General features: G+C 37.2%; 1 protein-coding gene across 1 annotated transcript in view; it reads left to right on the forward strand.

Annotated features, from left to right (window-relative positions):
* The first annotated feature begins 4096 nt into the window (after nucleotides 1-4096).
* efhc2 (EF-hand domain (C-terminal) containing 2) overlaps nucleotides 4097-15192 on the forward strand; it is a 52125-nt gene continuing 41029 nt past the window's right edge. Inside the window, exons 1-6 of the mRNA XM_073045510.1 lie at nucleotides 4097-4145; nucleotides 4295-4443; nucleotides 4639-4827; nucleotides 6682-6832; nucleotides 7163-7386; nucleotides 11929-12180. Coding sequence (XP_072901611.1) covers nucleotides 4402-4443; nucleotides 4639-4827; nucleotides 6682-6832; nucleotides 7163-7386; nucleotides 11929-12180 — 858 coding nt within the window. The 5' untranslated portion in view covers nucleotides 4097-4145; nucleotides 4295-4401. The remainder of the gene's footprint in view (nucleotides 4146-4294; nucleotides 4444-4638; nucleotides 4828-6681; nucleotides 6833-7162; nucleotides 7387-11928; nucleotides 12181-15192) is intronic.

A 15192-nucleotide genomic window follows, 5' to 3' on the forward strand; every position in this document is an offset into this window, starting at 1 on the left:
TAGGAAAGATATCAATAAATTAGAGAGAGTGCAGAGACGATTTACTAGGATGTTACCTGGGTTTCAGCACTTAAGTTACAGAGAGAGGTTGAACAAGTTAGGTCTCTATTCATTGGAGCGTAGAAGGTTGAGGGGGGATTTGATCGAGGTATTTAAAATGTTGAGAGGGATAGATAGAGTTGACGTGAATAGGTTGTTTCCATTGAGAGTAGGGGAGATTCAAACGAGAGGACATGATTTGAGAGTTAGGGGGCAAAAGTTTAAGGGAAACACGAGGGGGTATTTCTTTACTCAGAGAGTGATAGCTGTGTGGAATGAGCTTCCTGTAGAAGTAGTAGAGGCCAGTTCAGTTGAGTCATTTAAGGTAAAATTGGATAGGTATATGGACAGGAAAGGAGTGGAGGGTTATGGGCTGAGTGCGGGTAGGTGGGACTAGGTGAGATTAAGAGTTTGGCACGGACTAGGAGGGCCGGAATGGCCTGTTTCTGTGCTGTGATTGTTATATGGTTATATGGTTACAATAAGTGTATGGGACATTGGAAAAAATGTTGAATTTCCCCATGGGGATGAATAAAGTATCTATCTATCTATTTATCTATCTAGACCGGCATGGATTAGAATAGAACTAGATAAAATAGGAGAAAATACACCAGAAGATTTTATATATAAATGGGAATCTAAATGGATACGGGAGAAGAAAGAATCTCCTATATTAAAACATTTGATTGACTTATGGAATAAGATAAATGTTGATGATAAGACAAAGAAATCTTTATTAGCAAAGAGATCTTTAATTCAAAATAGACATTCCTTTTACAATGGATAATCAACTTTTATATAATTGGTTTCAAAAAGGGATTAGATATATAGGAGATTGTTTTGAAAGAGGTATATTAATGTCATTTGATCAATTAAAGAAAAAATATAAAGTATCAAACAACACTCTTTTTTGTTACTTCCAATTAAGGGCTTATTTAAGAGAAAAATTAGGTCAAACAATGTTATTGCCGAAATCTAATGAAATAGAAATGTTAATACAAAAAGGAAAAACTAAAAAATTTATTTCTTGTATGTATAGCTTGATTCAAAAACAGGCAATTAAACAAGGAGTCCATAAGTCAAGACAAAAATGGGAAAGTGACTTGAATATTAAAATTGAAGAAACAAATTGGTCAAGACTATGTCTTGATAGTATGACAAATACAATAAATGTCCGGTTAAGATTAGTGCAATATAATTTTTTACATCAATTATATATTACACCACAAAAAATAAATAAATAAAATCCAAATTTATCTGATCAGTGTTTCCGATGTAACCAAGAAATTGGTACTTTTTTACATTCTACTTGGTCTTGTTCTAAAATTCAACCTTTTTGGACAAATTTAAGAGTTTTATTGGAACAAATTATTGGAACACAACTTCCACATAATCCAATATTATTTTTATTAGGCGATATTGAAGGGATAAAATCGAAACCCAAATTGAATAAATATCAGAAAGAATTTATAAAAATTGCACTGGCAGTAGCCAAAAAGGCTATTGCAGTTACTTGGAAATCGGATGCATACTTAAGTATAGATCGTTTGAAGAATGAAATTTCCAGCTGTATTCCACTTGAAAAAATTACTTATAATTTAAGAGATAAATATGAAACATTTATGAAAATTTGGCACCCTTATTTACAAAAGACAGGATTAAATATATAGGTGCTCTGAAGATAAAATAATTGGTTATTTGGGGAAATAAATAAATATATATACTAAAGTTATTACGAACTCCGTGGAGCATGTGGGGATCTTCCGACATCCAGGCACTCTTTCTTTCTTTTTCTATAGGGATGTTAGGGGAGAGGGGCTAAGGGGAGGGGGGGAAGGGTATTTTTTTTTCTTCTTTCTGTAATTATCTGAAAACTCAATAAAAATAGTTTTAAAAAAAAAGAAACTGCAAATGTGCCAGAAAACAAAATTTCCCATGGAGGAAATGAATGTATATCACCAGATCTCATGCCTGAGTTCACATATTTCTAACTTAACCTCTGTGACAATTAGACTTAAGTTTTCTTTTAAACATACATGTAATATATTGTTTGGAAATAACTTCCATTAGTGTATCTTTCCCTGGTCAGTTCCAAATAGAAACTTCCAGTTCTATGTTCTGAGGTATAATTTTAAAAGAGAAGATTACAATCATAGCTGCTACCACAAAACAAAACCTTGCCTCATATTTATTCTCCTTGTGTCATATGCTGATTCACGTAGACTTATACACCTTCCTTTCCCTACAGATGCTGCTCAGCCTTCTAAGTTCTTCCAGATTCCAGCATCTGCAATCACTTGCACCTCTTTTTAAGTTCAAGTCAAGTCTAGTTTGTTGTCATTTAACTACATACATACATGTATACTGCCAAACAAGACAACGTTTCTCCGAACCAGGGTGTGAAGCACAGTAGTACACATAACACATAATAACTTAACAAAGTAAGAATTGAATCTACAGATGAATTACACATAGTTAAACAAAGTAAAGTGCATAAATCAAATATTGTAGGGTACAGTACAAATTAAAAGGTGACACTTTGAATGCAATGCGGCAGGGAATTCAGAAGCCCAATGGCCTGAGGGAAGAAGCTGTTTCCCATCCTTACTGTTCTTGTCTTTATGCATCGGAGTCTCCTGCCTGATGGTAGAATGTCTCTTCCAATATTTTATTAATTTTCTACATAGAAGAATACAGAGTACAATAAGATATATAAGTAAAAAAGGGATTAAATATTATCAAATACTTGGAATCTCATTACCCTATATTCATGTAAATTAAATTAAATTGTAATAATGAAATGTGATAATTTTATTATACAAAAAAATCTAATCCCACTACCAACACTGAAGCTGTTTGGTAAAGAAAGAAAAGAGGGAAAAATCCTTATCATATAGTGAAATATGTTATTAGCCAACATCTGTACTTTAAGAGCAAATCAAAGGTTTTGAAAATAGTTCAAAAATGGTCCCCACAACATTTGAAAGTCTTGACTAGATTTAGAAATTGAACAACAGATCTCTAAATTTAAGCATGACATAATATCATGTAACCATTGAGCATGAGTAGGTGGAACGACATCCTTCCATTTAAGCAAGAGCGCCCTCCTAGCTATAAGAGAAATAAAAGCCAAAATGTGCAAATCAGATGTCTCCAAAATAATATCTTTTCCTACAACAATACCGAACAAGGCAGTCAAAGGGTTAGGCTTAAGATTTACTTTGAAAAGTACAAAGAAAGTTTGGAATACTTGCTTCCAGGATTTTTCAAGACTCGGACACGTCCAAAATATATGAATTAGTGAAGCTTCTCCATTGTTACATCTATTACAATAGGGAGATATATCCAAATAAAAATGAGATAGCTTATCTTTAGTCATGTGGGCCCTATGAACCACTTTGAATTGTAGGAGGGAGTGGCGGGCACATAATGATGAAGTGTTACCCAATTTAAAAATTCCATTCTAAGTTTCCTCAGAAATTGAAATGTAGAATTTCAAGGAGGATGCTTGGATGGATGGGTGGGATCCTTGATAATACTAAGTGCCCTGTGTACGCAGCAATCCAGATAAACGTACCCGATGGATGGCAGGGTGAACCCTATGATCCTGTTGACCTTTCTCACAGTCCTTTGTAGGGACATCTGGACCAGTGCTCTACTGCTCCAGTACCAGTTGGAGATGTAGCTTATCAGGACCCTCTCAGTGGTGCTGCTGTAAAATTCAATTTAGGTGGGGGAGGAGGAATCTCGCTTTCCTCAATCTCCTCAGGAAGTGGAGGTGCTGCTGTGACTTCTTGTTCAGGGAAGTGATATTGAGGGAGCAGGTGAGGTCGACGGCGATGTGAACACCCTGGAACTTGGTGTACTTTCCTCCCTCTACCGAGCAGCCGATCGCATACATCTATGCTCTCTCTCATGTCATCTTCCCTGTTCTCTTTTGTCTAATTACGTCCGAGGGACGCTTCTTCTTCAATAATGCTCTCACCCCGCGAGAGTGACAAGAAGCCTCAGTTCTTAAAACAGAAGAGATTCTGCAGATGCTGCCTGAATTGGGATCAAGTATTTTGTGTGTGTAGCCTCAGTTTATGGCCTCCTCTACCAACAATGTAAGTCTATTCGACTTCTAAGGAAAAGCTTGTGAATTGAGTTTCAAACGTAAGCAGGTGAACATGGGGTAAAACGGTCGCAGAAGCAGAGTTTCCAAAATCGAGTTTTAAAACTTCTTTTCCTTAATGGCGGCATGTTTGTTTCCTAGCAACACGAATACCTGCTCCTGGACACGTCAGCGTCACCGAGGCAACGGCGGAGCCCGATAACACTGTGCTCACCCTTCGCTCAGCTTCTCCGCTACTGGATAACAGTATGACTTTACCACTTTTACCGGGGAACACCTTCAACAGGAACGTGAGTAATGAATACCGAACGCTTTACGAATTATTTTGTTCATTAAAACTTATATTAGAACTGGGTTCCCCTACCTTGCGGGGAACCCAAATGCACAACATGGACATCTTTTGGGATGCGGGACCTCTTGCTGCCATAAATTTTTTTTAGTTTCCCTGGACGCTAATGCTAATAACTATTTCCCCCTTATTATAGTTAGGAAAAGAAAAGTTTCATAAATCCCATCACTTCGATTTTCCAAATGACGTCCCAATGATGGTGGGAGAGGAAAAGCCTGGAATTGGTGGGGAGCCATTGCTTGGTCAGAAGTTGAAGCCCAAGTTCAGTGTATTCCCAAAGGGACAAGGCAGCGATGCGCCATCGTGGGTCGCCTTTGATAAGCAGGTACGTTTCAAACCCATACTAGTTTCATTTGCGACTAAAACAACCCTTGCTGAAAATTTTACTCCGTGATATTCGCCCTCAGCAGCACTTCCAGTGCCCGCTTCCTCCATAACGGCATTGGTAGTAAAAACTGTAGTTAATACGCTGCCACCATTATGTTTTGTTCACTGAGCTTGAACACCTTGCCATTCAACTCCTCACATTCAAACCTTTTAGTTTAAACCTTGAATTAACTGGGTGTATAGGTCAAATGACTTCCTTTCCTTATTCAAAGCAACTCCTCAATTCCTCAGACTCTGCCAAGTTTCGCTCTGCACCTTTGACGTGCTTCATGGTAAGAGCCATGACTTGTCCCTACTTATAATGAAGAATGATCATTCTCTGATATATTGGAGGATTTGCAGTACTGACAGAAGCATCACACATTTATTTCCCTCCAATAAGTATGTATACTGTATGCAGATTAGAGTAAAACAGTCCAGCAAAAATCCTGAACAGCTTTCCCTTCATGTTTTCTTTGCAGAAAATAATGTGTTATGTTCTTTCTACATTTGCCATTGCTTTATTTCACTCTGACATATTCGTAGTAACAGAGTGTGTCTATCTGCAAATCACTGCACTGCCCCCCCAACAAAATCTGACTTTTAAAATTTCTTCTATTTGTTGATTTGTTATAAGAAGCAGGCTATGATAGCAAAGCCAGTGTTTATTGTCCACCTTGAAAAGATGATAGAAGGCCACATTCCTGAATTATTGCAATCTTTCTAGAAAATGGTGCATGTTTATTGTTTACAAGGGAATTCCAGCATCGATGAGGGTATGACAACATATTTCTGTGTGAGTATGGTGTATGATTTGAGAAGAAAGGGAAGTGGCTGTTCCCCTGTGTGCCTGATGTCTTCATCCTCTGGTGGTAGAGGCATTTGGACTAGCCTAGCTGAGTAACTACAGTATATCACGTCTGCCATTCCTGGGTGCCATCACATAAAGCTTTAAACATACATTCCTTTCACATTCTTTGATATGACCTTGAATTAATTATGTTATATCATTCTTTTAGAATAGTGATAACTTCTATATTTTCATTGGCATGGGTAAATCCATTATTCAGTCCCTACTTGAAATAAAGATTTCTCCGCACCCACTTCATACCCCTCCCCATTGGCTTCCTCTTCATACCTTCTTCTAAACTACTAAACCAGACCCAATGTATAAGAGGCCTTTGCATGAGATGTTGACTTTAACTTACCCTTCTGTCTATGTACCTTGGCTTTTACTGTGGCTAATCTACTGCTGAAACGTTTATTCATGCTTTAGCCACTTAACTATTTAGTAAACTGCATCTTTGTTACCTTCTCCTATCTTGTACCAATTTACACTCAACCATCAGGTAAGTCCTTGCTGACATGCTTTTCTTCTAGCTTCTAGTATGTTACGTTATCACTTTTGAGTTTTTCACTTCCTTCATAGACTCTTGTCCATCCTTTCTGACAATCTTTGCTGGTCCTTAGTCCTCATGCACTTTGGGCATGTTTTTAGCTCTCCATGTCTCACTTTCTGGAATCTTCTCCTTCATGAGTTTCCACCTTTTAAATGATCTTTGAACCAACTTTTTCACCAATGAAGGAACAAGATTAGGCCCTTCAGGCCTGTTTTACCATTTAATTGTATCATGCCTAATCTTACCTCAACTTCATTTCTCACTCTTAATAGCTCATTAAACTCTTAGTTAATCTCAAAATAAATGAAAATTTTCACAATCTCCATGGGGAGAATTTAGATTTCTACTATCTTATAAAACAGTATTTGAAGACATTGGATTCAGAACCAATTAACTGTGTGCTTGTCTAATAGGTACTTTGCTTTAAAGCCTATTTTCAAGAGAGTGTACAGGAAAGAAGAGAAGAACAGTATCGAATAAGAAAGTGCAAAATTTACTTTTATTTGGAAGATGACACAATACAAGTTATTGAACCAGAAGTAAAAAACAGTGGCATCAATCAAGGTACTGAAGTTTAGTCAAGTCTGTCACAGATGCTATTTTATCTGTGAAATAAAAATGGTGGCCAAAGAGACTGCAGCAACAAGTATTCTGTAATGATTTAAACCAGCTACTCAAACTAGGCAAGCAGAATTAAGATAACTTAAGTTTTATTTTAGTTATCCTGTCTAAGTTCAGCCAGGCCATTGAAGTTATCAGGAGCAAGTAATTGCTTAGACTGTAATTTAAGTGATCCAGAATAATAATTGAAGAGAGCTTAAGCATTACAAGTCTAAAATAGAGAAATAGAACAGAACAGGGCAAACTTCAGTTATGCTTTTATTGCCTTTTTAGGAACGATAATCCATCGTCATCGTATTCCTCTTCCACCTCCATATGATGATCAGTTCTACACAGTGGATCATTTCAATCTCTGCCAAGAAATTGTTTTCTATTCAAAGACATTCATGATTGTGGACTGTGATCAATTTACTAAAAACTTCCTCTGGAAAATGGGTGTCAAACTGAACCCCCCAGGCTGCATTCCTGAAGATCCATATATTTCAAAACGAGAGCAAGTAAGACCAACTTTTTATACAATGATTGCAAGAGTATGTTTGAAAAGAAAACCAACCAGCTATGTCAATAATTCTATTGAACAATATAGGTTGGAACAAAATTTCCAATGACTCTTAAACTGTTACTTTTGATGCTATTGTGTTTGATTTGACTTGATAGAGTGAATAAGAATTTCAACACAAAGCCAAGGAAGTTTTGTTCTATTTTGACACTTACATTTTTTTCTTTTGCTTTAATAAATTAAAATATATTTTAACAACTGTGACAAAATAGATTTTCTCACAATTTGCTACCAATGGGTGATGCAGCTTTTTTCTATTATAATTATATTTCTCTTCTCCCTTTAAATTCAACCAATCACTGCAGTACAGATATTTGGGTAATGGAAATTTGCCATTAAAGAATTTACAAGTCATTTTCCCAAAATTTTGAGATACGGAATAAAATCCACTCTTAGAAAAGCTATGTGAAAAAGTAAATGAGTGCAAAATTATTTATCGTTCGTCTCATCTTTCTTGATGCATGCATAGATGATGCAGTTTAACTTAATGGAAAAATTAAAGTATGGACCAATTTTTTTAGGAATACAACTCCATCACTCCCCACTCCCCACTGCCACCACAATGCTACACAGGAATTGTAGGTAGTTAATATGCCTTACACTTTCTATATACTTGAATCTGAAAAATTACTCCTGTGGAAGCCTTGTATCAATTGGATTTTCTCTCTTCCAGATTGCTGGGTTTAACAGCACTTCATTCCACTTCCACTCCAGTTCAGTTAAGACACTAGATGAAACAACCAGTTATAGAATGTGGAACAGTACGGTATAGGAACAGACCTTTGACTTGTGCAGGTCATGACTAAAATGCTGGTATTTATATAAATCAATAAGAAACAAACTTAAGTAAATAGAAATAAATGGCTTGGCATTCCTAGATTACAGTTTACTTCTGATAGCTGAACCTTTATTATATCCCCAGCCTTCCCCTTGAATCCCATTTTACCTAATGCTCATATGTGCAAGATTCAGTCTTTCCCTTAATTTTGCTTGCAATCCATGAGTCTGTTATAGAGTCAAAAAGTTATAGAACACTGCAGCACATAAGCAGTCCCTTTGGTCTATTTAGTCCATGCCAAACCATTAACCTCCCTAGTCTCATCAATCTGTATCTGGACCAAAGCCCTCCATACCCCTCCCATCCATGTATCTATCCGAATTTCACTTAAATTTTCAAGTCAACCCTGCATCCACCACTTGTGCTGGCTGCTCATTCCACCCTCTCACCACTCTCTGAGTGAATATATTCCCCCTCATGTTCCCTTTAAACATTTCACCTTTCACCCTTAACCTGTGTCCTCTACTTCTAGTCACACCTAACCTCAGTGGAAAAAAGCCTGCTTGCATTTACCCTGTCTGTATCCCTCATAATTTTGTATTGCTGTATCAAATTTCCCCTCAATTTTTTACATCCTAGGGAATAAAGTCATAGCCTATTCAACCTTTCCCTGTAACTCAGGTCCTCAAGTCCCAGCAACATCCTTGTAAATTTTCTTTGCACTCTTTCAATCTTAATTACATCTTTCCTGCAGGTAGGTGAATGAAACTGGACACAATACTCCAAATTAGGCCTCACCAACGTCTTATACATCCCAACACTTGTCCTCAATACATTGATTTATGAAAGCCAATGTGCCAAAAGCTTTCTTTACAACCCTATCTACCTGTAACACCACTTTCAAGGAATTATGGATCTGTTTTCCCAGATTCCTCTGTTCTATCACACACCTCAGTGCCCTACTGCTTACCATGTAAGACTTACTCCGGTTGTTTTCAAAGTACAACACCTCACAGTTGTCTGCATTAAATTCCATCTGCCAAGTTTCAGCCTATTTTTCCAGCTGGTCCAGATCCCACTGCAAGCTTTGATAGTCTTCCTCACTGTCCACTACATCCTCAGTCTTGGTGTCATCTGCAAATTTGCTTTTCCAGTTTACCACATTATCGTCCAGGTCATTGAGATAAATGACAAACAACAAATAGACCCAGCACCGATTCCTACAGGTACCCCTCCAGTCAGAGGGGCAACTATCTATAATCACGCTCTGGCTTCTTCCATGAAGCAAATCTCTAATCTAATTTACTACCTCATCTTGAATGCCAAGTGACTAAACCTTCTTGACCAGTCTCCTATGCAGGACTTTGCCAAATGGTTTGCTAAAGTCCAAATTCACTGTCTTGCCTTCATCCATTGAATTATCATGTCACACAGATTTCACATGGATTTTGTTTGAAGTAGGTGAACTCAGTTGGAATGCAAGGGCAGAATGACAGGTAGTTTTGAGATAGTCAAAATATCATGTTTGTAATTCTACTCCTGCACATAGAAGGGATGTGCACAGCTACAATAAATCTTGACTTTAATAGCCTATTATTACTTTGTGTCAAGGCTCACACAAAATAATTCTATTGTATTAAAATGCCCGAGTATTGACATCTTGCAAAAATATCATGGTAATACCTATAATATAAGAGCTTTTAGGAGAGGAAGAGGACTAGTATCTGTCAAATGAACACATATTATGTTTAGAACTCTTGAGTAAATGAACATCAAGTGAAGTCTTCAGCAAATGAGTATCAAGTGGATCTCTATAGCTAACCTCGTAAAAAGATGGCAACCATGTCAAAATTTATGAGTATTTCTGATTCAGAACTCTGTAAGATTGTAACAAAGAGTAAGCAGTCTACTTGCTGTCTTGACCCTTTTCCTACTGCACTTCTTAAGGACTCTATTAATAGTGTATTCAAATCTTTTAGGAAAATTATTAACACATTCCTTGAAACTGGGGTTTTTCCAGATACCTTCAAAATTGCAGCAGTCAAATCCCTACTTAAAAAGCCAATCCTTGATTTTGATGTACTAGCTAACTGCAGGCCTATAACAAATCTTCCCTTCCTGGTCAAGATTCTTGAGAAAGTCATTTTCATACTCAATAACTTTTTGAATGTGAACAATATTCGAGAAGAGTTTTAGTCAGATTTTAGAGCAAACTACAGCACGGAGACAACCCTTACCAAAATTACCAGCAACTTTAGGCTGAGGGCTGATGGCATCAGTTTTAATTCTTCTAGATCCAAGTGCTGCCTTCGATACAATTGGCCCCAGTGTTCTCCTAGATTGCCTAGAGAAGTAGGTTGGTCTCTCTGATGCTGTCCTTAATTGGTTTTGCTCATATATCTTAGATAGAAAATTTGTTGACTCTCTTGGAGGTCATATTTCTAAGAGATACAAGTTACCTTTTGGTGTTGTTCAGGGAAGCTGTCTTGGGCCCCTACTCCTTTCCTTGTACATGCTCTCCTTAGGGGACGCCATTAGAGAGCATAAACTTGCTTTCTACACTTGTACAGATGACACAGAATTGTATATTTCAGTTGAAACTGATGACGATAACACCCTATCTTCTATGATTTCTGGTATGGCTGCAATAAACAAATGGATGAGCAATAATTTCCTAAAACTAAATGAAGACAAACTTTTTGTTGATCCCATAGCCAAAAGAGATAAACTTCTTGATAAACTTGGGAACTCACCTTAGCTTGTAAAACAGAAATAACAAGCCTTGGTATTATCTCGATTCAGATAAGGAAGTGACCAGAGCAGCATTTTTACACTTCAGAAATATTGCAAAGGCATGCCTGTTTCTATCACAATGATGCTGAAAAACTACTTCACACCTTTGTATCAAATGGACTAGATACTGCAGTGCACTTTTTACTTGCCTTCCAATGCAATCTATTGATAAACTCCAATTCATTCAGAATGCTACTGCAAGACTTTTAAGTAAAACCAGGGTGAGCGAGCATATCCCTCCCATCCTGTCTACTCTGCGTTGGATCCTGTATCTTTCAGAATGGATTTTAAAGTTCTCTTTTTTGTTTTTAAAGTTCTTAATGGTATGGGACCAGAGTATAACACAGAATCATTTTTATTCTACAATCCTGCTCAAACTCTCAGGTCGTCTTCTACCCATCTCTTAAATTTTAACAGTCTCCCTTAAAGGATAATTTGTAGTTCAGCTATTTTGAATTATGCTCTTTAACTGTGGAATTCAATACCTAAAACTATAAGGGATGCAGACTCAGTTGACAATTGTAAGTGCCAGCTTAAAACCTTATTTATTTGATCTTGCTTTTAACTAATATCTTTTTGTCCTTTATTGTCATGTTTATTTTTATTTCTATCTTTATTTTCATGTTTGCAGTTTATCCCACTGCAAAGTACTTTGAACTACATCGTCTGTATGAAAAGTGCTCTATAAATGCTATTATTTTTATTAATGTGCTGGACAACTTACAGCAAAATTTTTTGTTTTAACCTCAGTGCACAATTAAAGAAATGAAATGTGTAAAATGGCATAAATTGAATGTATCCTTAAACACCAATGTAAAGAAAGTTAATTTTGAAGAGTCTTTATTATAGTCTCCAGGAAGGCTTTCTCACTGGTTTTTATTCATTGTGTACCTTCTGTATTTCTTGCAGATGGAGAAAAACATGCAACCTCTCCGGCCATATGAGAAAACTGATACACTTAAGCAGTTTCTAGACCATGATAAGCATGTTTTACGATTTTATTGCTACTGGGATGACAGAGAAACTCAGTTTGGAGACTTCAGAGAGCTTGTTCTACATTATTACCTAGCAGACAACACTATTGAAATCCGAGAGGCTTTCCCCCCAAATTCCGGCAGAGATGCCGTTGATGTGTTTCTCAACCGAAACAAGCTACCAAAGGTATAAACATAAAAAGTAGTCGACAGTGCTGGAAAATGGGCACAAGTTTGTAAAAGTGCATCAAGTTCAGACTGTTTATAAACTTTATTATGACTGTCCAGAGCTAATCACATTCATTAGTTCCTCAGTAGTGTGTCAAGTTTCTATAGCAGCCAATAGTTGAAGCTAACCTGGAGTATCAGTAGCCAACTTTTGCAACTCTGAAAAGGCACACATTTTAGGGCTTACAAACTACTGGAGATGAAAGTATTGGTGATTGCAACTTTCTTTAGCAGCCATGGCACATCACAGGAGAGAGCAAGTGTTGTGCTTTGCCAATTCTACAAAGGGACACTGATGAAAAGTAGAGAGGAAATAAAATGTCCGCTATGCATTGAAATATCTCCAGGCACATTCTGCAAATGCAGTATGAGTGAATTATTGTCGAGATGGAAGTGAAGAGCCCAAGCAGTATAATCCTGGAATGACTGTCTAAATGTTAAATGACCTTATGAATGTGGTCAGAATCAAACATTATATCCATATTGTATCAATAGTTTTCAAAGTGGCTCACTCAGTTACAATCAATAATTTCTCTCAAAAGAACTTTTGAAGGCAGAAAGGTAGTGCAGTGATTAAATTACTGCACTCATCCAATTCTGCAGAGTAACTGAAAATGATATGCTGAGTTCAAATCCCAACAGGTAGCAATAGCATAAGAAGTGGAAGAAGGAAGTCGGACATATAGACAACCCAGTTCTGGTTTTATTGATTGTAGCTGATTGTAGTTCCATGATGAATTTCTATCTACTATTTAAGTCTATGTTACCTTCATTGTATTGCTAACCAGACAATCTGGTCAAAAAATAATAGCCACCACAATATCAATATTTCACATAGAGTCAACATTCTATGTGCCATACATATGTCAAATAAAGTCAACAACTACCACGGAAACACAGCATGTCAGACAGCATCTGTGGAAAGAGAAAAGAAAATGTCCTTTTTTCAAACACATGCAAATTTGTACATTCCCTAAGGGCTGGACTCTGAGACTCTTTGACAGTTCTGGTACTTCTATGCATTTTGTTGTATTAGAAAGATTAATTTAAAAATCTGGAATTTCAAAAAAAAACATTTTCTTACAACGAATTAAGCAGAATTAGCTTCACATGCTCGATTTCCTCCCCTACTGCCCGTATTTGGCCTTACCCAGATAAATTTCCAGACCCATAACAAGGTGGTTCATTTTTAGCCATCCTTTGAAACGGCAAACCTTTCAGCTGTGTGAAAATTACTATAGCTGGATAAGAATTCCTATATCCTTCTCAGGGGTATTTAGAAGTGTATAATATACTTCTTTAAATTTACATGTGGTGAATCATCAACATGAGGGATCCACAGCCAAAAAGTGAGTACATGTTCCAGTTCTGCTCTATAGGACACTGATGAGGATTTAAATGAAGACATCTAATGGTGAAGTCTGAAAACAGGCCCATAAGAGGGTTGGTTGTCCATCAGGTTTGCCACACAGCCTGCATTCAATTACAAAGAATATGGCCAAATTCATCAGCAACTTTTCATAAAGGTTAGCATAAAATTAGTTGACCATTCCATTAGTACATAAATGGAGACATCATGCTAGTTCCTCAGTCCAGATATCATGCTACCTCAATTTCTTTTGCAATACAAGGAGTAACGGTGTGAAATCAGTTGTTGAGTCAGTCGTCTTCATGACTCTGGATATAAATATTCAGAACAGGTTGTGACAGTAATCCAGAAATCTATGCTGAACTGCCACACTTAGCTATTTGCAGAGCTAGTTTGGTATACTTTCTTGGGATCAAAGCAGTCATTGCTGTCAGTCCAGAGAAGAGCCACTGAAAATCAACCTCTATAGCTTTCAGTGGCCTACTCTACTCCGTGTAGACAACCTTCCATGTGCAGCTAATGAACAAATACGGCAAAGGAGCATTAGAGTGGATTTAGTGTTCTGTTTTTCAAATAACTTGGATGACCAAAGGTTGTGCTGGTGCACAGATATTGGAATTCAGTGGTGAATTCTATCATCATTGTCAGCCTTTGCTATGACATATATGGTAAATGATCCACTGAATTGTCGGAGTGTGGCATTGTACAGTTCCTACAAGAGCTATACTCTCATCTGCTCCAGTGAATAAGTGGATCATGACTTGGAATCCAGTCGCTGAACATGTGTACTGTAGCTCAGGTTAGAGTATTGCAGGTTCTGGAATGGAGGCAGCAGCTCCAGCAGAAAATTTGTTTGCAGTGAAGTATATTATTATGGTGAGAAGAATTTTTAAAAAAGGTGTTGGAGCAGTTACACTGTCATACTTCCTTTTAAAAACTGATACAATATTACTGAAACTCTACTATTGTTTGGCATCACTCGTGAAGTCAGGAATGGTGGAAAAACTACGGTCAGAGCCTGACAGCTCTGGATGTATTTTATTAAATGATTTTAAAATCCCCAAACCTAATAAAGTTAACTGAAAACATAGAACATAAAACAGTATAGCATAGTATAAGCCCTTCAGCCCATGATGTTGTACCAATCAGTTAGCCTACACAAAGATCAATCTACCCTTTGCCTCCCACATAGCCCTCCATTTTTCTGTCATTCATGTGCAGAACTAAGAGTCTCTTAAATATCTCTGATGCATCTGGCTCTACCACTACTAGCTGCACAATTTACACACTTACCACTCACCATGTTAAAAACAACTTATCTCTGACATCTACCCATACCTTCCTCCAATCACCTTAAAATTATGTTCCTTTGTATTAGCTATCACACCCTGGGGAAATGTCTCTGGTTTTCCATGTGACCTATGCCTTTTATCATCTTGTACACCCCCGTCTCTCATCCTCTTCCCTAAAGGGAAAAGCCTTAGCTTGCTCAACCTGTCCTTATAAGATGTACTCTCGAATCCAGGAAGCATCCTGGTAATTCTCCTCTGCATCCTCTCTAAAGCTGCCACATCCTTCCTATGATGAATGATCAGAACTGAA

The sequence above is a fragment of the Hemitrygon akajei genome, chromosome 5 (genome assembly GCF_048418815.1).
Source record: "Hemitrygon akajei chromosome 5, sHemAka1.3, whole genome shotgun sequence".
In the NCBI taxonomy this organism is placed as follows: domain Eukaryota; kingdom Metazoa; phylum Chordata; class Chondrichthyes; order Myliobatiformes; family Dasyatidae; genus Hemitrygon; species Hemitrygon akajei.